A 27,591-nucleotide genomic window follows, 5' to 3' on the forward strand; every position below is an offset into this window, starting at 1 on the left:
ACATTCCAACACCTGGTAGAAAGTCTCCACGGCAGAGTTAGAGCTGTCATAGAAGCAAAGGGTGGACCACCCCGTATTAATGTCCAGTACTGGAAAATATGTCACAGGAAAAGGCTGATTACAGTTTCGAGTAGGTGTCTGGATACTTTTGATCAGATAGTGTATTTAGATTTGGCTGATGTAGCAAGGTCTTACAACTCTTTGCATAAATGTTCCAAGAGTTCATCACTTTTATGAAGACCCTTAATTTTCTTCCAAAGAACTCTGTATCTGGTTTTGATAACATGCTCTGCAAGACCTGTTTGCTCTGGCTCATGGAACTTGACATAATCTAAGTATTCATCATGATGCATGGCTGCAGATCTACCTTTTTTAGTCAAAATATAACCCACGCTGCAAGAAATTTTATATACTCCAAGGTGATCTAAAGGCAGAGGTTTATCTTTAACTAAGCAGAGAAAAGTAGATATTTTGTTAATAGGACACAAGGACACTTGCAGACCAATGGATCTAAGTAGTTTGGCAATATTTTCTGAGATGCCTTTAACATAGGGAATGGTGACATGATGGACCACCTCTGATTCATCATTTTAATGAGAGGCAGATGACAAGGAAACTAAGTATAAATAATCTTGTCAACATATAATTCGGTAAAACCATTAGTAAAAAAAGTGGACTTGATGTGATTTACTTCTTGGGAGAGCAGCAATTTAGAGCAAAGAACATTAGGGCAATTTTATAACATGGAGAACCAATGCAGTCTACTGCAGTAAATGAGGAGGATGCTCATGGTAACACTTCAATTTCTTCTTGGTTTCCTCATCCCAGTTAAAAACATAACATTGAAGTGTTACCTTTGGGCATCCTCCTCATTTATATGGACTGCCAAAAGTCCACAAAACAAATATTCCATTATGTCCTGTGGTAGACTGCATTGATTCTCCATGTTACAAAATTGCCTTTCCAAATTGTTTTCGCCATGGTTTTTTTTTGCAGCCACGTGATGTGATGAACATTTAAACTAAGTTAAGTTCCATGAGCCAGAGCATTTGGGTATTGTGAATGATGCTATCACCACCAGACACTGCTTTCTTTGAAAGAAAATTAAAGTTCTTTGTAAAGGTAACAATCTCTTGGAACGTTTATACAAAGAGAGTTGTGACACCTTGCTACACTGACCAAATCTAAGTAGAAATGATGAACTTAAATTATCCCTCTTATGGGTAATAATTCTTCACAAATTCCAGAATTAACTTAAATTATATATATATATATATATATATATATATACATCATCATTCTCAGATCTCTGGTGAACACTTCAGAACCCTGGTCTGGAGAAGTGTATATGCGACCACAGTAAAGATGCCACTACTACAACAACAGAAATGGCCCCGAGTCCTGTGTGGATCACACTCACCTTTTCACAGTGGTGGTAAGGCACTCAGTGAGACCAGGGGTACTAAAAATCTTGCAGATGAAAACAGGCTGCCTCTTAAATCTATGAAAATGGCAATCGGTACCCTCAATACTCGAACTTTAGCAAGAGACAGACTACAGAATAGATTTAATAATCAAAGAACTAACCAATATCAACTTAGATATCCTGCTCGTGAATGAAACAAAAAAATTGAAAGAACTGACAGCAAGATGGTACAGTGTCTCACACTGATACTCCTCGGAGCATCCTCAAACAATAGCAAACAAGGTGGAGTGGGCTTCATTGTTAAATCTAAGCTCACCAAGTCGATTCTTTCTTGTAACATCATATCTGAAAGAATAGGTGTACTCTTAATTGGAATAGAGAACAATATAACAATAAAATTAATATCCTGGTATGTTCCAACATCTGTAGCTGATAATCAAGAAATAAAAAATTTTTACATGAATCCTGAACAGGCATTAAATTACAAGTCAACATACACATTCGTTGATGGTGAATTTAATGCCAAAATAGGATGTGGAAAAGAAAACGAAAAGTTTATAGGACCACATGGCCTGGGAGAAAGAAATAGAAGAGGAGAGAGATTAACTGAATTTGTTGCAGCTGAACAACTCTTTATCGTGAACACTTTTTTCAACAAACACCCAGGAAGAAGATGGACTTCGCAATCACTGAATGGAGACAAAAAATAAAATTGACTACATTTTAATAGACTGTAAAAGACTGGTACAAAATGTTGGTACAATAGGCAAAACATACTTCAACATAGATTCTGACCACAGACTCCTCAGAGCCATTATAAGAATAGACCACAAAAAAAGAACATATAAGGGCAACATCAAACCACAAAAGACAATCCAAACAAATAGACTACCACAAGTTCAGGAAGTACATAGAAGAGACCGAATGGACTATTAAGAACTGTTACATAAATGATGACTATATTGATTTATTAATAAATTCAACGAGTGCAAGAAAAAAATCAGAAATTCCTGTGAAACAAATGAAAAGAGAACAACTCTCAATTCAAAATATAGAACTACTGAAAAAGCGAAAAGAACGGAAGAAATCTGAAGAAAATTTTCTAGAATACAAAATTATCTGTAAGTTACTAAGGAAAAGAATTCCAGAAGACTACAAATCTTTCAGGACACAAAAACTAAGAGAAGCAGTGCAGGCAAAAACCAGCCTGAAAAAAAAATAGAGAAAGACCTAAATTTTAAACAGTCAATTCCATCTGCTTTACAGGATCAAAATAGAGAAAAACATACTAATAGAAAAAAGGATAGAAGAAATTGTGAAGAATTTCTATAATGATCTCTATGCAACTAAGTGCCAAGTTTCAGAACCTATCATTCCAAAACCAAGCAATATACCAGATGTACTTCTAGAAGAAATAGAACATGCCCTTAAGTAAAATGAGTAAAGTAAAGCCTCAGGACTTGATCATGTTAAGGCTGAAGAAATCCAACAAGGTAGACCAATTATTTTCAAAGCCTTCACTGCCAGATTCACCAGATTCAAAGAAAGAAAGATTCCAGAGGAATGGAAGACCTCAAAAACTATACTTCTATTCAAAAAAGGGAACAAGGAAGACATAAAAAATTATCGTCCAATATGTCTACTCTCTCACATATATAAAACCATGAACAGAGTAATACTGAACAGAATCCAAAACACTCTCGAAGACAACTCCAGTAGAGAGCAGGCAGGATTCAGAAGAGGCTTCTCCACAATAGATCGTATTATCCAGTCATTTCACAACTAACAGAAAAATGCAGAGAATACCGAACCCCTCTATGTTTCCTCTTTACTAATTTTAAAAAAGCATCTGATACAATAGAACACAATGCAGTCATCAATGCCTTACTGGAAATAAATGTAGACCCTACTTGCATCCACATGATAAAAGAAATTAACAAAAATCAGACCACACAAATAACCCTATTTGATCAACCTATAAATATAAAGAGAGGGGTCTGCCAAAGTGATGTGATCTCCCCAAATCTATTTACCAGCACTTTAGAATACATTCTGAAAAAAAAAATAGACCTAAACAGAGGAATAAGCATAGATGGGGGAAAACTACAAATCCTTATGTTTGCCGATGATCTAGTACTGATATCCAACAACCCAAAAGACCTAGAAAAAATGGGTGAAAAAATATACACAAACAGCAGGAAGATAGGCTTAAAAATGAATCTAGAAAAAACAAAATGGACCAAAAACATCTACATAAGTGACAGTCACCTATGTATTAATAACATCCCTATAGAACAAGTTGACTCCTACAATTACTTAGGACAAACAATAAAAATGAATAATGATTTATCTGAAGATCTAGCAAAGAGAAAGAAAGATGCATGGCTATCATTCAACAGATGTCAAGATTTGGCTATGATCCAAATCTTGACATCTCTGTGAAGGCAAAACTATTTAATAGTAACATTCTTCCATCACTCGCATATGGATCAGAAACATGGAACACGACATGAAAAGAGATTCTCAGAATAATTCAGCATGCAATAGAACACAGGATTTGTAACATCAGCAAAATTGAACATGTCAGAAATATGGAAATAAAAGAGATCAGACATAAAAGATGTGGTAACTGCAGTATATATGAAAGCAAGATGATTTGGGCAGGTCACATAGCCAGACTCGGGATAACAGATGGACATATAGAATACTCAACTGGCAACCAAGAATAAAGAGAAAACCAGGAAGACCCTATAAGATGGGAAGAGCCACTAGTGAAATCTATGGGTATAACATGGAAGAGGCTCAAGATCGAGATCATTGGAGGTATCTTTGTGACCTGCACTCACGGAGAAATCCTGAGTGAAACACGGGTCCATCAAGGTAATGGGTAATAGTTCTTCACAAATTCCAGAATTAACTTAAATTATATATATATATCATCATCATCATTCGCAGCCATTGTCGATCCATTGCTGGATGAAGACCCTTCCAAGATTACTCCAAACTGTCTGTCCATGGCTCTCCTTTCCCATGTCACTCCTGCAAATCTGATGATATCATCAATCTACTGCGATTTAGGTTGGCGTCATGGTTGTTTTTTCTCTCGTGGAATCCAATCCAGGACTTCTTTTGTCCATCACTGATCTTGTCTTCAAGCAATATGCCCAGCCCACTGCCACTTCAGATGTTTCACTCTTCCTATGATGTCAGAAACTTTGGTTTGGTTTCTTATCCACGTATTGCTTTTGTGATCCAGTCTTGTGATACCAAGAATACTTCTTTCCATACTAAATTGTGTTGTTCTTAATTTCTGGATTTCCTTTGCATTTAGTGTACATGTTTCACAGCCATATGTTAATACAGGAAGAATAGACTGGTTAAAAACATTTCTCTCCAGGCATAACGGTAGTTGGCTTTTGAATATTGAATGTAATTTTCCAAATGCTTTCCACCCAAGCATCATGCACCTTTTAATTTCATCCATGATATTTTGCTCCATTGATATCTTTTGTCCTAAGTATATGTAATGATCTACTTGTTTAATTTCCTCATTATTGAATTTTATTATTTCTGGTTGGACATAGCTATTGAACATAACTTGGGTCTTCTTTAGGTTTATCTTTAGGCCAGCTGTTTTGCTAGCAATTTGGAGTCATAGATACGAGTCTGTAATTCATGCACAGTTGAAGTAAAGATAACTATGTCATCTACAAAGCATAAATGGCTTAAATATCTTCCATTTATCTTCAGATCTTCCCAATCAAGAAGTTTGAATATTTCTTCTAGGCATGCTGTAAATAATTTTGGAGATATTGTGTCACCCTGTCTTTATGCCTCTCTGTATTTCCACTGAAATGAACTGCTGCTGTGGCATTGGTGTATGCTGATTTCATGGTCCTGATGTATGGCTCCTTCACTTGTCGGTTTCGTAATGTTTTAAGTATTGCACAAGTTTTAAGTGAATCAAAGGCTTTCTCATAGTCAATAAATCCAAATCCAAGACATAGTGATAATTGATATTCATTACACAGTTCAATAATCTGCTGTACAAATTGAATATGGTCCATTGTACTAAAGCCCCTTCAAAAGCCTGCCTGTTCTTTTGGTTATGCTAGGTCTAGAGTCACACAAAGCCTATGAACTAGGACTTTTGTAAACACTTCGTAAACTACTGATAGTACACTGATAGGTCGGTAGTTCGTCAAGTCTTTTACTTCACTTTTTTTTATATATCAGAATTAGGGTAACCATCATTTTTCTTCATGCATAAAGTAAATAGTTTTGCTAAGAGTTTGTAGATTATTTTTCCACCTGTTTTTAGAAGTTCAGCTATAACTCCATCCTCACCTGCAGCTTTCCCATTTTGCAAGCTTTGGGTACTCCACATAATTTATGGTAGAATCTGTGGTACCTTCGGTTCCATCCTCACCTGCAGCTTTCCCATTTTGCAAGCTTTGGATGCTGCACATAACTTCTTTTGGTAGAATATGTGGTACTTCAGCTGTTTCGTAGTTGTCTTCTTCATTTAATTCATCATCCTGAGATAATATTGAGTAAAATTCTTCAACTCTTTTTGTTATAGCATATCTATCTATCTATGGTGATGGTTCCATCTTGTAGTTTGACTGCAACCATGCGTTTATTGCTGTTCATCAATTACTGTTTGGCTTTTTTGAGATTACAGTTGTTTTCAATTGTTTGTTGTACGAATTTACAACTGAATTTTCTTATTTCTTCTGTAGAATGTTTTCTGATCATTTTGCACAATTCAGCATATTCAATTTTATTCTGTAGATTAATTGTTTCATTTCTCTTTGTTTCTTCAGAAATTTTGTCTTGTTTCTATTCTGTGATACCAGCTATTTAAAGTGAGCATTGTAAAATGTTTTGGGTAATGACGTCATTACTTTCTGATAGATCAGCACTGTCATCTACAATAAGATGTTTAAATCTATTGTTTAGTTCGCATTGGAATATATAATGTTGAGTTTGTGTACATCTATACTTTGCTTTGATCTTCAAAACATTTTTGTTTTCTTTTTGGTAGTTTATTTGGATTTTACTGCATACAATACGATGGTCACTTCCAATGTTGAAGGCTTATAAATGAGGAGTCTTGAAAGATGTTTTTCTTATTGCTGAGGATAGAGTCAATTTCACTAGTTTTTCCATTTGGATTTTTCCATGTCCACTTCCTGTGTGTTTTTTTCTTGAAAAAGGAATATACAGGGTTTTTTCCCTACAAATTCTATTAACCTTGTTCCTCTATTGTCTCTCATGCCATATCCAAAATTTCCCATTGAGCTTTCATCTGAATGTTGTATACCAATTCTAGCATTAAAGTCTCCCATTACAATTCTGAAATTATGTTTTCTATTGTAGAGTTGGAATACATCATGATAGAAGGATTCAATTTCGTCATCAGTATGACTTATTGTTGGTGCATAGATTTGGATGATCTTAAGAGTATCTTTTTGAGATTTGAACAACAATACTTGCTATTTGATCAGATATACTGTCAAATTCTATTATGCTGTTTGTCAATTTTATGTTCATCATGAATCCAACTCTACCTATTCTTTCCTTATCTTGGCCTCTATAATATAGTATGGCTCAGTTTTTTAATTGAAGAATTTCTTCACCATTACGTCTAACTTCACACAGTCCAAGACCATTTTAGTTGCTTTAGCTCTTCAGTTAGCCATGCTTCACTGCTCAGAATCCTACAGTTTAATGTTCCAAGGTCTAGTTTCCAAAGGTAGCATGATCTGGTTACCCGAGGATTCTTAGACCCTCTGCCTTTATGTTTAACTGTCTGCTGCTGTAGGTAACAATCCAGCCTCCAGGGAATGATGGCCATTTTATTTCTGTCAGATTCATCTTGGAAAGTTAGGCCATAAATTCACCTTGCTGGCCAAGTACGGGTTGGTGAATGGCAATATTTTCACATGGGATCGCCAGTCCCAAAACCGCTGGTCAACGGCTCTTTATTCAACATATTCAGAGCTGCCCTGATATCAAACGGGTGGTAGTCAGGGTTTCTCCCCATCCACCACCTAGGGGATGTGCTGGGTAGCCCATGGGAGCTCCGACACACACACACACACACACACATTTTTTGTTTTAATTTTATTTATTTATTTAAATCTTGCTAAAACTAATTTCACTAGAACTATATAATTAGACCATTCTACATCATGTACAAGAACAGAAACTGGTACATTCAACAAAACAACACATGCAGGTTCACACGTGCCATTTTGTTGAGTGTACCAGTTTCTGTTCTTGTTTAATTTGAAATTCATACCAAAGATGCCTTTGATACTAAGACAAAAATTTTACACTAATTAAAATATATCATCAGCATCATCAAATTCCTGACAAGTACTCTCAAGGGGTGTACAGGATATGATAGTACTACATGAAAAATTTACATCATTACTAACTTCCTATCTACAATTTCCTCCAAATCAATCTTTTAGCTCCATTGACATTGTCAGATATTCTATTTCTATCTTCTAAGGCACTTTTCTGTATTGTATAATGAAACCTGTGGAGCATTCATGACTAAACATACACACATAACCACAGTAATAAGATTTTTTACGAAGTAAATATTTTGTCCCAAGTATCATAGGACATCTTCAGCAGTTAATTCAAACAATACTAGGAATTACAGTTATGGTGCATGCTTACTATGGAATCCTCTATACATGCAGTAGAGTGTTATAGAAATAAATTAAAATATATCTGGGAAAAAAAAATGAGATAGCATATAGAATTATGTAACACAATTTAGGATGACAATTTCCTAGACTTTAGGAATAGTAAGAACATCATTACGGTTCAAATTAGGCCTGTGACGTAGGGCTTCAGCACTTTCTTTATATAAACGTTCATGTTTATATGAAGATCTATGTAGAAGTTTGGTTTTTTCACAATGGATCCTATGGTTTGGGTTTTCAATTCAGTCTTGTGTGAGGCCAGATTTCTGCGGTTTGATGAGACAGATATGGTCTTGATGTTCAGAAATGTGTTTGTTGATTGTAGGATGATTTACAGGAGCATGGGACCTCGTATACCCCAGGTAGCATAAGACGTGAAAGTTTGTCTTTAGGAGAAGGTAACCAATTGTGGATTTGGTTGAATGGTTTGTAGGTAGCAGCCAGTTTATACTTCTTCAAGATTTTTGAAAGATGTTCAGAGATGCCTTTGACATATGGTATGGGAATCCTAATCATTAGTAACCAGAGCACAGAGATTCTGCTCCTCCGAAGGCTCTTTAAACCAAGAATTGGAAATAATCAAAAATACCAACATACAAAATGGACACAATCCAAAAACAACGCAAAAAATAATCAGTCACTTCCCCGCACATCAACCTAGACAAGAACAAGCCCACAGGATTCCCATATATGTCAAAAGCATCTCCAAACATCTTTCAAAAATCTTGAAGATATATAAACTGGCTGCTACCTACAAATCATGTTGTACTATCATTTAGTATTGTGGTTTAAGCCAATAAGAATATAATTTGGTCGGCTAAATCCCAAATTGCCAGCCCATCCTCATTTGTTCAGTACCCAGGGTAGATACCTAACAGAATGCACCACGAGAATGTGAGGATTGGGCATTAAGTCAGAAGTCCTGATCGGTTCTCTGCATTCCTTTAAAGGCTATATGGAAGTCTCCTCTCAGTTATACAGTTGTTAAACTATTAAAGTTATTAATCAGTCATTGTGTTATTTATTAATTATCATGTCTTACGTTTCTATACGTCATATTACAGGTTGAAAACCTATAGCACATTTAATACCATGAGTAAGCTAAGGGTTAGATAACCTTGATCACAAACCACCCTAAAGACTAAATGTGATCGTTTTTGTTCATCCTCAATCCTCCTTAAGTCAGGTGCTCTGTGTGGGGGTCTCACACCAAGAAATAAATCACCTAAATTAAAGTTAAAACTATAAAAACATTTAACAAAAAATAACACTGGTAAAATTCAGAATCATTGCAAAAAATCACAGCTAATTCTTTCTTCTTCTTCTTTGAGTGCCATCTCCTATCAGAGGTCGGTGACCACCTTGCCAAATTTTGAGCGATTCTCAGCTACTCTGAGCAGTCTCTCAGAGTTCATACCAGTCCACTGTCTGATGTCTGCCAGCCAAGATTTTCATTGTCTTCCTTGTCCTCTTCTTCCATTTATCTTCCCTTTCATAATTAGTTGAAGTATCTTATATTTTTCATTATGAAGTAGGTGACCAAGATATGCAGTTTTCCTTCTTTTTATGGTATCTAAAAGTTCACGTGATTTCCCCATTTGTTCCAGTACTTCCTGATTGGACGTTTTTGCTGTCCATGGAATTTTTAACATTCGTCTGTATAACCACATCTCAAAGGCTTCAAGTCTTTTTATTGATGTTGTTTTTAAGGTTCAAGTTTCTGCACCGTACAGCAGTACAGACCATATATAGCATTTAACCATGCGTACTCTAAGCTCTAAGTTAAGTTTAAACTGCAGTTACACAGTGTTGATTTAATCAAGAGAAAATTTTTTCTTGCCATTTCAATGCTAACTTTTATTTCCATTTCTGGAGAGCAATCTTCATTTAACCAGCATCCGAGATATTTAAACTTTGCCACTCTTTCTATTTGTTTCCTATTTAAAGAAAGTGCTAAATTAAGAATTGGTTTCTTACTTATGACCATGAATTTAGTTTTGGTGATATTTATTTTTAATCCCATTTTTTCACTCTCTTCATTTATTAGTTCCAAAAGATTTTGAAGATCCTGAATACTGTCAGCCAGAAGAGCTGTATCATTGGCATATCAGATGTAACTGATGATTTCACCATTTACACTAATTCCTTCCTTTCTTCCTTCCAAGACTTTTTGAAATATGGCTTCTGAGTAGATGTTAAAAAGAAGAGGTGACAGCACACATCCTTGCCTTACTCCTCGTTTGATGTTAATGGAGTCTGTAATAATGTCATCAACTTGAACAGATGCCTTTTGGTTCCAATATAAGTTTTCAATGATCCTGATGTCTTTACCATCTAATCCAATTCTTTTTAATAGTACAATCATTTTAGCATGTTGGACTTTGTCAAATGCTTTCTCGAAGTCAATGAAGCAAATGAATATTACCTTGTTTTGGTCAATACATTTTTAAAATAAGATCTGAGAACAGAAAAGGGCCTCTCTTGTTCCCAAGCTGTTTCTAAAGCCGAATTGGGGTATCACTGATGGTGTCCTCACATTTTCTGTATATTCTTTTCTGAATTATTTTCAGAAACATTTTGAGAACGTGACTCATTAGGCTGATCATTCTATAGTCATTACAAGTTTTCGCATTTACTTTTTTAGGTAGCAGCATGATGAAGGTCGACTGTAACCAGTCTTGAGGGATTATGCTAATAAAGCTAATTCTTTAATCATATCAAATATATATTTATTTCATTCATGGCTGTTCAGATGAGATTCTGAAGGAAAACAGTGGGCTGAACAATTAGCATGAACTTAGATATTAGAAAGAAGCTTGATATTATTAATACTATTATTCAATAATATGCAACTAGAACATTTATTTTTTCTATACCAAACTTCAAACACGAGAGGTTACAGAACTGACAGACCATGAGTGCTATGCATAGGCAATGCAAGTTGGCATGTCTGATAAACAGACTGGGAGAAAGATCAAACCAATCACTTGCAATACCTAGCTTTTATTTTATTTTTATTTTTTAATGATAATGCCACCCATAAAAGTTTGGAAACACAAAGCATATTAGAATGATGAGTTAGGTAATCCAGAAATCTTGCTCTAGAGATCAAGCCAACACTTCAAGTTACTCATAACAGACAATGAAAGTCATTATCCTCTAAAGCAGTGGTTCCCAACCTTTTTCCACTTGTGTACCCCTTTTAAACCCATTTCTATAAATTATACCCCTTGTTTTTAAAATAGCTGTTTTTAAATACTGACACTTTTGTTCAGTGCTTATCTTAATGTAAAATAGTAGAAATGAGGTTTTTCCACCACTGATTATTTTTTGTGTACCCCTGAATGGCCCAGGTGGAATGCGTAACCCCCTGGGGGTTACGCATTCCACTGGTTGGGAACCGATGCTCTAAATGAATAAACTTATATTATTTTGGAAAAAAATAGTGTTATAGGACAGCAGCAGCAATGAAATCATTGGGTTAGAATGGCATCCTGTACGTCCCTTGAATACATTTCAAGAAATGATAATGACGAGTACAGATTTTGAAATTGTCAGAATATTAAATTAGAAGAAATTCTTAAGCATCTGCAGTTATACTTCCATTAAGTACTATTCCAACACAGGAACTGCTATTTTAAGTAATTTGTAAATTATTTTATATGTAATTCAGAAAAACTTACACTAAACAATGCAACTTAATACATAGAAAGTATAAAACTTATTCTTACCTCTTCTACATTTGCTGCAGTTTTTGCAGATGTTTCCATAAATATAAGACCATGTTCTCTAGCAAATGCTTCCCCTTCCTCCTTCTTTACTTCTCTCCTAGACTCCAAGTCACTGTAAATACAGCCAAATTAATTAAATAATATTGTAGCTAACTACATTATTTTAAAACTACATAAAAGGAGTCTTTTTATTAATTTTCAATTTAATAAGAAATCTGAAAAAGAAAAAAAAACTGTTTTGGTCACCAGTATTTATTTACAACTGGTTTTTTTTTTTTTTTTTTTTTGGAAGGAAAAAAAAAAACATGAAATAAAATCCAAATTTAATTGAAAAGAAGCTACAAGAACACTAACAGTTTCACTGTCTGAATTAAAGCTTAATCACCAAGATTAATATGCTACAGAACATGTAAAAAAGATCTAAGAACTTTTTTTTTTTTGAAACTCATAACAATAATAATGTGAATTAGCCATGAGCCATTTCACATATCAAGTGTAAGAAATTAACTGTTGTTCAAAGCTTTTACATGGTTACTGAAGTAATAGAGGTTCCACCTCCATTACTTACTTCAGGGAATTCCAATTATCATTCCATTCTTGCATGGAATGATAATCAGGGCTGTATCATTGAGCAAAGAAACAAGCATCAACACTCAAGGAGTTGATAGGTCATTCTTCCTCCTATATTAAAAACGCACAACACTTCGTAAGCAAAATTAAAGACATCACGCTGGAAAAGTGATGGGAAGGTGGTTGAACCATGGAATGCATTGCCTGATAGAGTGGTGAGAGCGAGAACGGTCAATGAGTTTAAGGAGTGGTATGATTCTTTGTCTTTCCTAGGAGGGACCTCCCACGATGAGTCTTGATAGACATGTTTCCTAGGAAGGACCTCCCGCGATGAGTCTTTTGACTCCTTGGAGGCCTAAATAATAATAATGACACAATTCTTCTTTTACAGGACAAATTCCAGCCCGATATCACAGCGCTCTTTGCACATGTTCTACATCCTGGCTATTTTGTGAGGCAAAACACTTTTTACTACAAATAGAAGGCACAGTCATGGACTCACCATTATCCCTCCAATTGCTAATTTTTATATGGAAGACTTTTGAGTAACATGCTCTAGATTCCTTTACTTTAAAAACCAAAGTCTGACTTAGATATATTGATGATGTTTTCACTACCTGGTCCCACTGCCACCAGACATTACATACATTTTCAGCCACCTCAACAAACAACACAAACGCATACAATTCACAATTAACATTGAAAGTCAGAACGCACTTCCATTTATAGATACACTTGTCACACATCTTCTTCACTGTTTACCGTAAGTCTACGCATACTGGCCAATACATATACAAACTCCTACCACCACCCAACACAAAAACTAGGTATCATTAACACACTAAAAAACAGGGCTTTGAAGATCCACTCCAGTGAACAAGCACTTAAAGATGAATTAAAAGTTATTGGCAATACCTTCCTGAAAAATGGCTACAGCCAAAAGATTATCAAGAAAATTCTTCACAAGACCTCATTTAAAAACAAAAATAAACTAAATTACAGTAAAACTGTAACAATTGCAGATAAAATAAACAGAATACTACAGAAATACAACCTTAATGCCACCATTAAACCTCCTGCAAATTAAAGAACTTATCTAACTCATCCAAGGATCAACTTCCTCTGCTGCTCCACTCTGGAGTATAAAGTATTCAGTGCACTTGCAATTTGTCCTATATAGGGAAAACAGAATGTACAATTCCTATCAGAAAAAAGGAACAAACAACACATTTAATTTAATAACTACGGTAAAGCTGGCCTTTCTGATCATGCCCTGAATACTCTACATAGAATTGACTGGAAAGACACCTGTTGTGTGCCTTTCGCACCAAAACGTGATATGAACGTAAATTTAAGGAGGCATGTGAAATTCTTATCACACTAATCTTAACAATAATGGTTTAAAAATCCCAATACTATGGAAGCCACATGTTCTACCCACATAACCTTTCCATTTAAGAGTTAATTAGGACTGTAATCTAGTTAGCTCTAATATAACAACTCTCATGTTCAATTAAGATGTCACTTTTGTTATAATTAAACTAACTATATGAAATTGTCCTCTGATGATGTTACAAATAGAATATAGCTTTGATGTACTTATTTTATTTAATTTTTTTTCATTAGAGGTCAGGCCAGTAGAATAACCATTGATCAAATCACTGTCTCATTGAAATGTAATAGATTGGCTCTGTATATATGTGTGTATACTCCAGATGATGACCTTAATATGAAGGTCAAAACGTCAGGAAATTGAAGTAATTATTTCTAACACAGTTGTAGTTGCCATAATTTGTTTGAAATGAATGCTGATCACTGTGTAACACTAAAGGAAAGGAACCATGTAATTATGGACATATATAGACATCAAGACCACCATGGTGGTTAAGAGAATGGATAAGAGCAACCAGCTTCATATGCTGTTTAAATGAGTAGCAGAAATTTCTTTTAAAGTTCTGGCTATTTTTTCTGAGACACACTGGATGTAGAGTATAGAAATACATAATCTGTATATTGAGAGGAATGTCAGGCAATGGAAGGACAATTATTTTGTTAATGTTAATAAAAGTTAATTTGTTAGTAAAAATGCTCAACACACCTCAACCTACAGAGCATCAACCACCACTGCCTTCAATTCTAATCTCCAAATCCATCCTCCAATGCAGCTCAGATAACCTCGTCAATTTCAATGCTAGTAAAACCCAGTTCAGTCTCATTTATCATAAAAACACTTTCTCTCAGTATTATTTTTAATAACACTCAAATTTTCAGACAAGATGAGATTTCTCTTCTTGGAATTACCCTGACATCAAGCCTCTCCTGGCATAAACACATCACAACCATTGCATCCTCAGCATTCAAAAAACTAGGATTTCTCTTTCGCTGAAGATGTTACTTCACTTCTGAACAGTTGTTAACCTTATACACATCACAAATTCACCCAGCTATTGAATATTGCTCTCACATTTGGAGTGGACCCCTAGTTCCCTCAAAATGCTTGACCCAATACGGAGAAGAGCAATTAGACTTATTAATTAACCATCTCTTACCAACTCACTCCTCTCACTTTTGCACAGATGTCTGGTTTCTGCAATACATGTATTCTATATACTTCCATGAGATATGTTTATCTGAAATAGCATCAATAATTCCTCTGCTTAGTACTAAGCGTGTTGGAACACGTGCTACTAAACATTGCTTCGCAGTGCACCATGAAACCCACAGAACAGGTTTCTTTTTCACTTCCTTCATCCATGCAACTGCTGTATTTTGGAATAGTCTTCCTCCTGATGTGTTTCCCAAGGAATACAACATACAGTCTTCTAAATCCAATGTAAACAAGTTCCTCCTTTCCCAATCCACCTCTCAGGTACAGGCCCAACATAAAAAAATAAAAATTAAAAAATAATTTCAGGTTTCTTCATATATTTAGTTTAATCCTTTATCCAAGTGTAAGCAAACAAAGTTTGTGCTTGAAGTATCTTCAGGACTGGGGCAACTCGTGGCAAAGGTGGACTGACTTCATATCACTTGCCTTAGTCTCCCATACAGCAAAGCACATCTCCTTGCAAACATGTATAATGCTATGCATTATGGGAAGGGTCACTACCAAGACCGGTTTCAACTTTTATCGAGGTCTCTTCAGTGGAAGCCAGATCCAGAGGTGATACCTTAAAGCAATGCAGAGATCATAATTCCATATATGAGTTGACAAAAAGTGTCACACCTTATTATTAAATTACTCTGGATTAGAGAAAGATGTTGGAAGTTTTTTTCACTTGGTTAGACTATAAATTATATTTAGTTTAATCCTTTATCCAAGTGTATGCAAACAAAGCTTGCACCTGAAGTATCTTCAGGACTGGGGGCAGCTTGTGGCAAAGCTGACTGACTTCACATCACTGATACTAAAGTTTGCTTACACTTGGATAAAGGATTAAACTAAATACAGTCGGGTCACTTTTTATGCAGTATATATGTTCCACAGAAAACCGCATATAAAAAATAGCATAAAAAAAAGGCCTAAACTTACGTTGAAAAATCAGGGATACGTTCCATAATTTTCTAAAACCGCATAAAACCAAAGCAATGAATTAAAATAAACCTAAAATTGCATAAAAAAGTTTATTAAAATTCAAGAAAATAAGAAAGCCTAAGTTTGTTTTAAAGCTTTATTCATTTAATTTTATTCAAAAGTAATTTTTTTTTTTTTTTAACATTTTCATCAGAATTATCATTGCTATTAGACAATATTCGGTAACATTTGCAAACTGGTGTAAAATCACTATCAACCCCAGAAGAGATAGTCAGCACATCAGATCTATATGGTAAAAGCAATGGTTCTTCACAAACAGAATTAGCTTCACTCTCGTTCTGTGCTGATTTTTTTCTTCTGACAATGTAATCAGTGATTAAACTTTGCGATGATGATTTCATTAATTTTTTATAGAGCTCTTGATATCCAAACATAGTTCTTCAGCTCACGTTGGAATTTAAAGGCTCATTCAGAATTTGTGTCATTAACAAGAAAATGCTTTTCCAATTTATTGCACAGTTCAAGACCTTCTCGAATTATATTTGCAGTGAGGGTGACAGGTTTTTCTTCCGCTTCACTATCGTTTTCTGGATCTTTGACGATGTCTAAAGTTAAATGACACCCAATAACATCATCGTCATTTAAGGCATTATCCACAAGCAATTTGTCTACATCGTTCTGGCTAAATGTATCAAAACCTTCTCCACCAATTTCATGTGCCAACGTAATGATTTCATCTGATAATGTAGATGTTTGCAATACATCCAGGTCAAACTACTTTCCAGCAAGCGTTTAAATTTGTGGTGGTCTTATTTCAGCGATAGCAGATGCAACATGATTTAAGCAGTCCAAAATAGAAAATTTTTTCCAAACGTCAGTTACTGTTAATGATTCGTTTCCTAGTTTCTCCAATATAAATTTAAAAGTGTGCTTAATATAACATTTTTTAAAAGTAGCAATCATGCCTTGATCTAATGGCTGAATAATGATTGTTGTATTGGGTGGAAAAAACCCTACCTGCACATTTGAATGTTTTAAATGCGGATGACTTGGTGCATTGTCAACAATTAATAAAACTTTAAAATCGAGAGCTTTTTGCTTCATGTATGTTTCCACTTCTGGTACAAAGCAATTATTATCCAGGCCTTTGTATTAACCATCCAATGTACAGGCAGCTGTTTTAGATCTTTGCCTTTTAGAGCAGGTGGTCTTAGAAATCGATTTACTAGGAGGGATTTCAACATTTGATCTCCTGATGCACTGCTACAAAGTAAAAACGTTACTCGATCTTCACTTGCTTTAAACCCACTTACTTTTTCCTGAGACTTTGTGATGTAAGTTCAACTAGGCATTTTCTTCCCAAACAATCCTGTTTTGTCAGCGTTAAACACTTGATCGGGACAATATCCACCATCTTCAATAATTCTGGCTAACTTCTCTTGAAAATTTTTGGCTGCTTCTTCATCTGCTGCTGCAATCTTGCCTGTAATCTTCATGTTATGAAGTGCATTCCTTTTTAAAAACCCAGTTTACCATCCTTTGCTAGCCCAAAATTCTTTATCAGCCTGGGAAGTGGAAGTAGATGGCTCCAATTGCTTCATCTGTTCATAAAAACTGAAGAGCTTTTTGTTTAATTAAATAACCACTTATAGGATTTCTTCTTTGAGTTAATTCTTCAATCCAAATTACGAGTGCTCGTTCTGTGTTTTCTAATAAAGCATCTCTTGAGTACGATGATAATTTGGCACTTAGTTTTGTTTCAGAAATTACAGATTTTCTTATTGCGACTTCATTCTTTTTAATTGCTCTTATAGTAGATTCGCCTAAATTAAAATGTTTACCGATCACCATAGATCCCTCTCCTTTTGCTAAGTGATCTAAAATTGCAATTTTCATTTCCAAAGAAATTTCTTTTCTTTAGTGCTTTTTTCTCCATTGGGCCAAATTTAATTAATTATTAATTAATAATAAAAATCAGCTAAATTAACAATTAATGAATACATTACAAAATAACCAAGGTGTTCCATGAAAATTCAGGATTCATGAAGTGTTTCCGTTGTAGATAAAGTTTGGAAAACGCTGGATTATCCTATTATTGGAATGGATTCTCCTTCTGTTGACATGCGCAGAAGCGTCGAAAGGTTTTGTATCTGTGGGCATGCACCAGATAACTTCAAATCCGCATAAAAAGAGACCCGAGTGTATGTAATTTATAGTCAAACCAAGTGAGAAAAAACTTCCAATATCTTTCTCTAATCCAGAGTAATTTAATAATAAGGTATTAAATTTTGGTTTAAAATTAAAATAAAGGTGACAACGCATATAAAAATTATGCCAATTACATAATGTCTCTCAACCAATAAATCATGTACCTGCGACATGTGTATTGTCTCATGCACTGTACTTATTTTGTATGAATTAGAACTGTCAGTCTGTTACCTTCATATCGCTTACCAATTGTATCCCTGAAGAAAAAGAAACCGATACCAAAAATCAGTGAAACTAGTCAGATAATAAATATTACTCACTTGACTAACATTCATAAAAAATGAGTTATAGTTTCTAATACAAGTAGTGAAGAAAAAATTCACACTATGAACAGGATCGACGAGATCACTAAACTAAAGGTAGGCAATCGTGAAGGTTTAAAATGCAAAAAGGCTAAGTGTTTAAACCATCTGACATTTTTAAAAAGATGCCGAGACAATAACGTTATCCCAAAATTTCTTCGTCTCAAACAACATTTTAAAACCAAAAAAACTAATATTATTTACCACAAAACTTCATTCGCCCTTCTCAGAGAAAGAATTAGCCATACAAGATCCTTGCTCAGCCAAATAGACTATCAATGCTATGATTTGCTCACAGACATCTCTAATAACCTTGACGAAGATACCTGGGCAACTTTTAGATAATATGATTTACAACAGTTATGCTAAAACCTTCAGTTACAGCAAAAAGATGCAAATTGATAAATTCAACCTGCTATATGATAATCACATTAACTCTAAACCATTTGTATCAGATAACCAAGTTATAGTGAACCTATCTAATCACATTTTAACAAAATCTGAGATCTCAATTCTCAAAAAAGGATTCAATTTCACCTTAAAACCTACTGCTATTCCTAAAATAGATTTCATCTGCAACTTAGAAAAAGCCATCTCATTGCTACCACACCCAATAGCTAATGACCTACAATTTAAAAGCATCCTCTCTGCTCTGTCAAGATCTCCTAACACCAACTCTAACCAAATGGAAAGAAGAACTCTACTCAAATTAAAGAATAATAAAGACATCATCATACTTAAAGCAGACAAAAGCAATAATACTAGTTATCTTAAATACAAAAGATTATGAACAGAAAATTAATAATCTATTATCAGACACGTCTGCCTATGATGTTCTCAGTACAGATCCTATGCAAAAAAACCATAACACCAACGAACTATTATGTGGAATGACTAACTGGCCCATAGATTTAATAAGAAAGCTAAAATCCATGCACCCGTTGATTTCAAGATTGTATGGCATTCCTAAAATACATAAAGAAGGTACACCATTACGTCCAATAGTTGATGGAATCTATTCTCCAACTTACCAACTGTCTATATATCTAGCCAAAATTTTACAACACATTCACAACTCGGATACTTATTGAAAACTCACAACATTTTATTGAGAAATTAAAAAACATCTCTAAAGATGATATACTAGCTAGCCTTGACGTCACATCTCTGTTTACAAACATTAGTTGTGGAAGTCATCAACATCTTAGGCAACTTGTTCCCAAGAAACATCGCTATGTTGTTCAATCATTGTTTAACTTCGAACTATTTTGTTTGGCAAAAAACCGTCTACAAACAACTTACCAGATTAGCCATGGGTAGCCCCCTCTCTCCTTCTTGTGCTGATTTATTCATGGAAGACCTAGAAGATAAAATCTTATCTCAAATTACCCCAAAACCTACAACTTGGTACAGATATGTTGATGACATCTTTATCATTTGGAATCATAAGAAAGAAGAACTAATGGCATATCTCAACAAAATCAATTGTTTCCACCATACTATCAAATTCACATTAGAAATTGAAAAAGATGAAAAACTTCCATTCCTAGACATCCTAATAAAGAAACAAACCAATAACAGTATCAACCTGTCTGTGTATAGAAAACTTATGAATACTGGATGTTACCTCCATTTCAACTCGTTGCATCATATATCCCAGAAACTCAGCATTATCCATATGCTTAAGAAAAGAGCTATACAGTAAATCAAAAACCAAGATGACTTACAAGAAGAATTAACTACAATATCCAGAGAGCTATCCTTAAATGGTTATCCTAAAAGACTTATCAACAAGATTCTCTTTTCAGATATACCACAAAGACAACGTGATGATACCCAATACATCAACACTGTAACTATTCCATTTGTTAGCACCATTTCCAAACAATTAGCTATCCTTCTAAAACCATACAATATTAGAATAATATTCAAGCCAGTCAACACTATTCGGAAATTTTTAAGATCACCAAAAGATCCTCATCGGTTCTACAAGTAATCTGGAGTATACAATATACCTTGTTCCTGTGGTGTTAGTTACATTGGTCAGACCTCTAGAAGCTTCAAAACGAGACAGAAGGAACACATACACTATGTTAGAAACAACAGAAAATATTTCAGGCCTTTCTTTCCATTTCGCAACTACCAACATTCTTATTGAGTGGGATAAGAGTCACATGCCCTTTATAGAAGAGAACTACCATTCCAGAACCTTCAAGGAAGCTGCTATAGTCGCCTGTTCTACAGGAAACTAAATAAGAATCAAGGTCTAATCCTACCTGATATTTGGAAAACTTTAATTAAATCACTAAACACTAAAGAAATGATCACACCAATAACATTATGTCTCTCAACTAATAAATCATGCACCTGCGACACGCACAGCACTAATTTTGTATGAATTAGAACTGTCAGTTAAAACCTAGTCTGTTACCTTCATATCGCTTACCAATTGTATCCCTGAAGATGCAGATAGCAAAAATCGGTGAAACTAGTCAGATAATAAATATTACTCACTTGACTAACATTCCTAAAAAATGAGTTGTAGTTTCTAAAAAATATACATGTTACTACCTTTTGGCAACTCGTATATGGAAATGACTTCTGCATTGCTTTAACCTTAGCATCACCTCTGGGTCTGGCTCCCACTGAAGAGACCTCAATAAAGGTAAACTGGTCTGGGTAGTGACCCTTCCCATAATGCATAGCATTATACATGTCCGCAAGGAGATGTGCTTTGCATTATGGAATACTAAGGCAAGTGATGTGAAGTCAGTCCACCTTTGCCATGAGTTGCTCCAGTCCTGAAGATACTTCAGATGCAAACTTTGTTTGCTTACACTTGGATAAAGGATTAAACTAAATATATAATTTATAGTCTAACCAAGTGAAAAAACTTCCAACAACTTTTTTCATCAGGTTTCTCCAAACCTTTCCATGGAATAAGTCCAAAGGTATGTGATGCAGACTAGATCTCCTGTGGATCTACATCGGTGTAATCCATGCCGGTGGTTACTAATTAGATAGCAGTTCTCCATGTGTTGAAGAAGTTGACTGTTGATAACCTTCTCCATTACTTTGGACAAAACCGAGATGAGAGCAATACGTCAATCTCTTGAGCACAATGGGTGCAATTCCATCAGGACTGGCTGCTTTGTAGTACCGAAGTTATTCAAGATTCTTCTGATGTCTTCCTGGCAGGTCATGAGATGTGATTTTCCAAGCAAAGGAGAAAGTAAATAGCCATAGTCATCTATAGAGGAGTGGAAGAGAAAAATGAAGCCAGGATGTCAGCATTGTCATTAGGTGATGATACAACGCCTAACAATGTAGATCCTACTGTGGATCTACATTGTTAAGGCGAGTAAGATATAGCACAGATGGACAAACATTGTGCTCAATGGCTTTCTGGGTTCTGTTCTTGGAACACTGCTGTTTAATTTGTTCATTAATGATATAGGGACGGATCTAAGAGGAACAGTTCATTTGATGCAAAGTTGGGTAGGGCAATAGCGAATGCAGAAGATGTCAAAATCTTGAAGGACAACTTGGATAGATTGAAGTTCTGGGCTAAGGAGAATGGATGTCAATTTAATATGACAAAATGTAAGGTCATGCATTTTGGGGTGAAAAGATTAGCAGCAGCATACCACATTGGTGGAACTGTACTTCAGGAGATTGATGAGGCCAGGGACTTGAGAGTGTTGGTGGATAGGGAGATGAAGTTTAGGGGGGCACATTGCAAAAGTGGCTAAATCAGTTCATGAACTCGCTTGGTTGTTGAAAAATACTTTGACGAGCAGAGACAAGCAAGTTATTGTACCTCTGTACCAAGCCTTGATAAGACCTCATCTCGACTACTGTGCCCAGATTTGATTGTTATTATTGTTCCGGGCAACTCCAAGGAGTCGACAGACTCATCGAGGGAGGCCCTAACATAATGTCAAGAACAACTATTCGACATTGACACAGTATCTATCATACCTTGCCTTGAACTCATTCACGGTCGTAGCACCCACAACAGACTCTGGAAGCTTATTCCACTCATTCACCACTCTCCAAGTAAAAAATCTAGCTCTAACACCCTTGTCAACCATGCTCTTGCCCAGCTTCCATGCATGGCCCCTAGTCCTCCCACCACCGGTCATATTTTCAAAAATATCTTCTGGATCAATCTCATAGAAACCCTTCAGTAATTTGAATGTCTCAATCATATCACTCCTCCTTCACCTAGCGTCCAATCTCTGCAACCCACAAATCTTCAACCTATTCTCATAAGGTTCATTCCACAGACCTGCTATCATCTTGGTCACTCGTCTCTGGAACCTCTCCACTTCCTCCCCATCACGAACAGAGGAACAACAACTTGTTTGTCTCTGCATGTTAAAGTATTTTTCAGAAGCCAAGCGATTTGATGATCTGATTTAGTCACTTTTGCAATGTGCCGCCTAAACTTCAATTCTCTATCCACCAACACTCCCAAATCCCTGGCCTCATCAATCTCCTGGAGTATGGTTCAACCAATGCGATATACTGCTGCTATTCTTTTCACCCCAAAGTGCATAACCTTACACTTTGCCACATTAAACTGACATCCATTTTTCCTAGCCCAGTCCTCCAAACTATCCAAATCCTGTAAAATTTTGACATCCTGTGCACTCACAATTACTCTACCCAACTTTGCATCATCAGCAAACAAGTGAACACTTCCTCTCAAATCCTTTCCTATATCATTGATGAACAAATTGAAAAGCAGTGGTCCAAGAACAGATCCCTGTGGCACACCACTAGTCACAAGCCGTCTTTTAGACTCCACTCCTGCATAAACCACTCTCTGGTATCTCTCCTTCAACCACCCTCCTATCCATCTCACCAACCCTATATCTATCCCCATCTGCTCCAGTTTACTGATAGGGTTCCATGTGGTATCCTGTCAAAGGCCTTGGCAAGGTCCAGTAATATCATTGTAAACCCATTACCCCTATCCAGTTCAGCCGTCACTGTGTTATAAAACGTGAGCAAGTTACTGAGGCAATGATCTACCCTTCACAAAACCATGTTGTCCCCAATACAATATCCCATTTTCATCTATCCAATCCTGTATTCTTTTCTTGACTAATTTCTCTAAGACCTACACAATGATTCCTGATATGCTAATCGGTCGGTAATTTACAACAGCAGTCTTGGAACGACCTTTATGCAGTGCAACTATTTTCCCCTCTTTTCAAGCCATCGGGACTAACCGAGACTCGAGACTCAAATTAAACAAAATGGTCTAGGGTACTGACAATTCTTTAGCTGCTTCTCGTACGACACGAGCTGGTATACCATCCAATCCCACGGATGTATTGCCATTGAGGTTATGCAACAGCTACTCACCTCCACTTCATTCACCACAATTCCCGTATAATATACTGGCTTATTCGTTTCTGCAATGTCACCACCTGGATGATATATACTTGCAAAGTGCTCACTCAGTAACTCAACTATATCAACTGATTCAGTTACCTCCCTACCATCGGCATTCTTTAAAATCATTCTGCCATGTACATTTTTCCTTTTACTTGCTACATATCTAAAAAACTGTTTAGGATTCTCTTTAGCCTGCATAGCCAATACTCTTTCGTAATCCTTTTTTGCTTTTCTTACCACACTCGTTACCCTTCTGGCCTGCGCTTTATACCGTTCATGTGCCTGCCGGTCACCTTTCTCCTTAAATTTTCTCCATAGTTGTTTCTTTTTTTGCAGCTCAAGCTTAATGGTGTTATTCATCCATTTAACCCCTACTTGATTTATTATTCGGACTCTAGGTATACAGTCAGCCACTGCTTCATGCAAACACTTCTTAACTGCCTCCCATGCACTATCAACTTAGAGTCCTTGCAGTTGTACCTGCCATGGCACTGAACCAATCAAACTTCTAAGCTTGTCATACTTACCAGCCCGATAATTCCACATGTATCCTGTCTTAAGTGAAAATTCCACACCTTTAGTCACCTCCCAAGTCAAGACCCTATGATCACTCTCACCAATTGGTGGCAATGTGGTCATATTTGTTACAGCCAAATCCTCAGATGTAATTACGGTCAAGCACTCTCTGACCCCTAGTATTTTCCATTACATGCTGTCGCAGTTAGTTATCCCTTAATAACCGCATAAAATCCAATTCCTTCCTCCCGTGTGTCCTCTCCTCACTCCAATCAATGCGACCATAGTTGAAATCTCCCATAATAATTATCCTCCTTCCACTCATTTCTTCTATTTGCTTGTGCATACTGTCACCACCATCTTTTCCATCACCTGGTCTATAGCAGCACCCAATTGTATATTTAGTTCTGGTAGCCACAATCTCACACCAAATGGCCACAAATGTGCTCTTTTCTCTATCCTGCAATTCAACTTCTATTCTCCTTGGCTGTAGCTCTCATCAACAATACTCCTCCCCCCCTTTTTATTCTCCCTGTCATTCCTGAACACACTATACCCATCACATTCAATCCCACTAGCTATATCATCTACAGTCAGCCATGATTCACTAATACCAATAACCTGTGGTCTGGAAGTGCCAACCATGTCCAAAAACTCTTCCTTCTTGTTCCTAATACTCCTAGCATTAGTGTACATGAATTTAAGACCCCCATTAGCCCCAACCCTACCTTGATGCCTTATATTAACTATCCCACTCTGATTTGTTGCCCTTATTCGCTTTTGCATATTATATTCATTCATACATTCAACTGCCTCCCTAAGGACTGTATATCTACCCACCCCCCTTAATAAATCTAGTTTCCCTGAATTTGCACATCCACAACATTCAACAACACTTTCTCAAGTCTCCTTACGCCGTAACCATTCAAATGCAAGCCATCTATCTTATATAGATCCTTTCGCCCATCGAACTTACTCCACACATCCATAAATTCCACACCACTCGTCATACATAACCCACGCTGTGGCAAAAGACTAATCATTCTAACTCTCTCACTCTTTTCTTTTGCTACCTCAAACAATTCATTCGGGTCTTCTATCATTTCCATTTTATCTCCTTTCAAATCATTCGTACCTGCCACAACAATCATTTCTTTCACCCTTTCCTTTTGCTCTCTAATAGACTCAGTTACATCCTTTATGGTCGCACCAGGTTGGTATGATTTTGTCAAATCCTCTACTAACACACCTTGTACTAATGAGTCTCCACACAGCATTCTATCCTTCATTTTGTTCATGTTCACACTCATACGCCTATTTTTCCTGTCATATTGATCACCTAGGTTTCTTCTCGATGGGGAAGAGGGGGAGAGGATCCAGAGGTGAGTGACCAAGATGATAGCAGGTCTATTGAATGAACCTTATGAGAACAGGTTGAAGATTTGTGGGTTGCAGAAATTAGTTGATAGGTGGAAAAGGGGAGATATGATTGAGACATTCAAATTGCTAAAGGGTTTCTGTAGGATTAATTCAGAGGATATTTTTGGGATTAGGACTAGTGGTGAGAGAACTAGGGGACACCTATGGAAGCTGGGCAAGAATGTGGTTAGCAAGGGTGTTAGAGCTGGGTTCTTTACTTTTAGAGTGGTAAATGAGTGGAATAAGCTGGCAGAGTCTGTTGTGGGTGCTATGATGGTGAGTGAGTTCAAGGCAAGGTATGATAGATACTGTGAGAATGTCGTATAGTTGTGTGGACATGATGTTTAGGGCCTCCTTCGATGAGTCTAAGGACTCGCTGGAGTCGCCTGTAATAATAATAATAATAGCTTTGATAAGCGACACCTTATCACAACTTTGATAAGGTGTGACTGTCAGTGGCACAAGTAGGAAGATTTTTACATTTGTTCTTCTTGAATTTAGAACTTGTCCTTGTAATGGTGGTTTTGCTGTGTAGGAAGCTGGTGTTATGGTCTCAAGCCACCTGTGATCGACTGTTTGCTTTTCTTGCACCAGTCTGGCACACTTATTGAAGACTCATGATTTACCTTTTCATGCTAAGATGATTTCCACTAGATGCAATACTAAACTTTTTCTTTGCCTCCTGATATGGAATATTTTCCTCTGATGTGATCTTTTTAATCTCTTCTCCCACCTTTGATATTCTCAGTAGTAACTACATGTTCTTCCTTGCAGTTCATATATTGTCTTTGTTTAACTGTTACACTTGGCACAGATGGCTAAGCCTGAATGGATTGCAAGAATGACATTCTTCGTTGGCATCATGATATGTTGGGATTACTATACCAACATATCAGGGTTCATCTAATGGAAATCACTCTTTTCTTTCAATTTTTAATTGAACTGAAAATCTGAGATGAATTGATATGAATTACTCCTCTGGAAAAGTTTAATAATTATTAAATTATAATTTATAAAGAATTGCATAACTGGCATTCACCTTAACAAATATTACATAAAAGAGTGGGTATGAATATTTCCCATAAGCTGTTTTATAAGTAGTATCCTAAAGAGGGTTTCCTAAACTGATTTTTGTGATCCTATCAATCCTTCTCAACCTTACTAGACAATAAAAATGGTAACATTTTCCATAGAACACTAATCTGTTGAATGTATGATAAAGAAAGTGGTGTTAGTAGGGTGTCTCTGATGTTTCTTACTTTTGGTATCAGTTGATGTTTTATTGGTTACTGAACATGGCTGAAGCTTTTTGAGGACCCAATAAATCTGATGAAATCATGCTGAAAGGAGAAAAGAAATTAGCATTAGAGCTAACTAGCTATAGTGATCCCCTCCACCACAAACAGGCTTTATGCAGGGGGACCAGGCCTCTATGGAACCTGTTTTTGTGGTGGAGCTATCTGTTTACTGAACAAATACTACATCAACAATGAACGAATTTTTAACTGAACTTGTGCCATTATAACTTTATACAGATGTATTCACAAGAATATAGTAATTTTATTACTGTAAATATTTCAATCAGAAACTAACTGGTCATCATCAGTGTGTCAGTATAATCATGAGTTGAAGCTACAACAAAGAATGTTAATCCTATTTACACAGCTGAACCATTTACCAGATGCCACCT

The 27,591-nt window shown here is 36.0% G+C and overlaps 1 protein-coding gene across 1 annotated transcript in view; it reads right to left on the reverse strand.

The window, feature by feature from the left end:
* Rab2 (RAS oncogene family member Rab2) overlaps positions 1–27,591 on the reverse strand; it is a 197,406-nt gene that overhangs the window by 78,715 nt on the left and 91,100 nt on the right. Inside the window, exon 6 of the mRNA XM_090398372.1 lies at positions 11,883–11,994. Within this exon, the coding sequence (XP_090254498.1) occupies positions 11,883–11,994 (112 nt within the window). The remainder of the gene's footprint in view (positions 1–11,882; positions 11,995–27,591) is intronic.

The sequence above is a fragment of the Typopeltis vanoorti genome, chromosome 9 (genome assembly GCF_054136105.1).
Source record: "Typopeltis vanoorti isolate ZY-2024b chromosome 9, IOZ_Tvanoo_1.0, whole genome shotgun sequence".
Classification (NCBI taxonomy): Eukaryota; Metazoa; Arthropoda; class Arachnida; order Uropygi; family Thelyphonidae; genus Typopeltis; species Typopeltis vanoorti.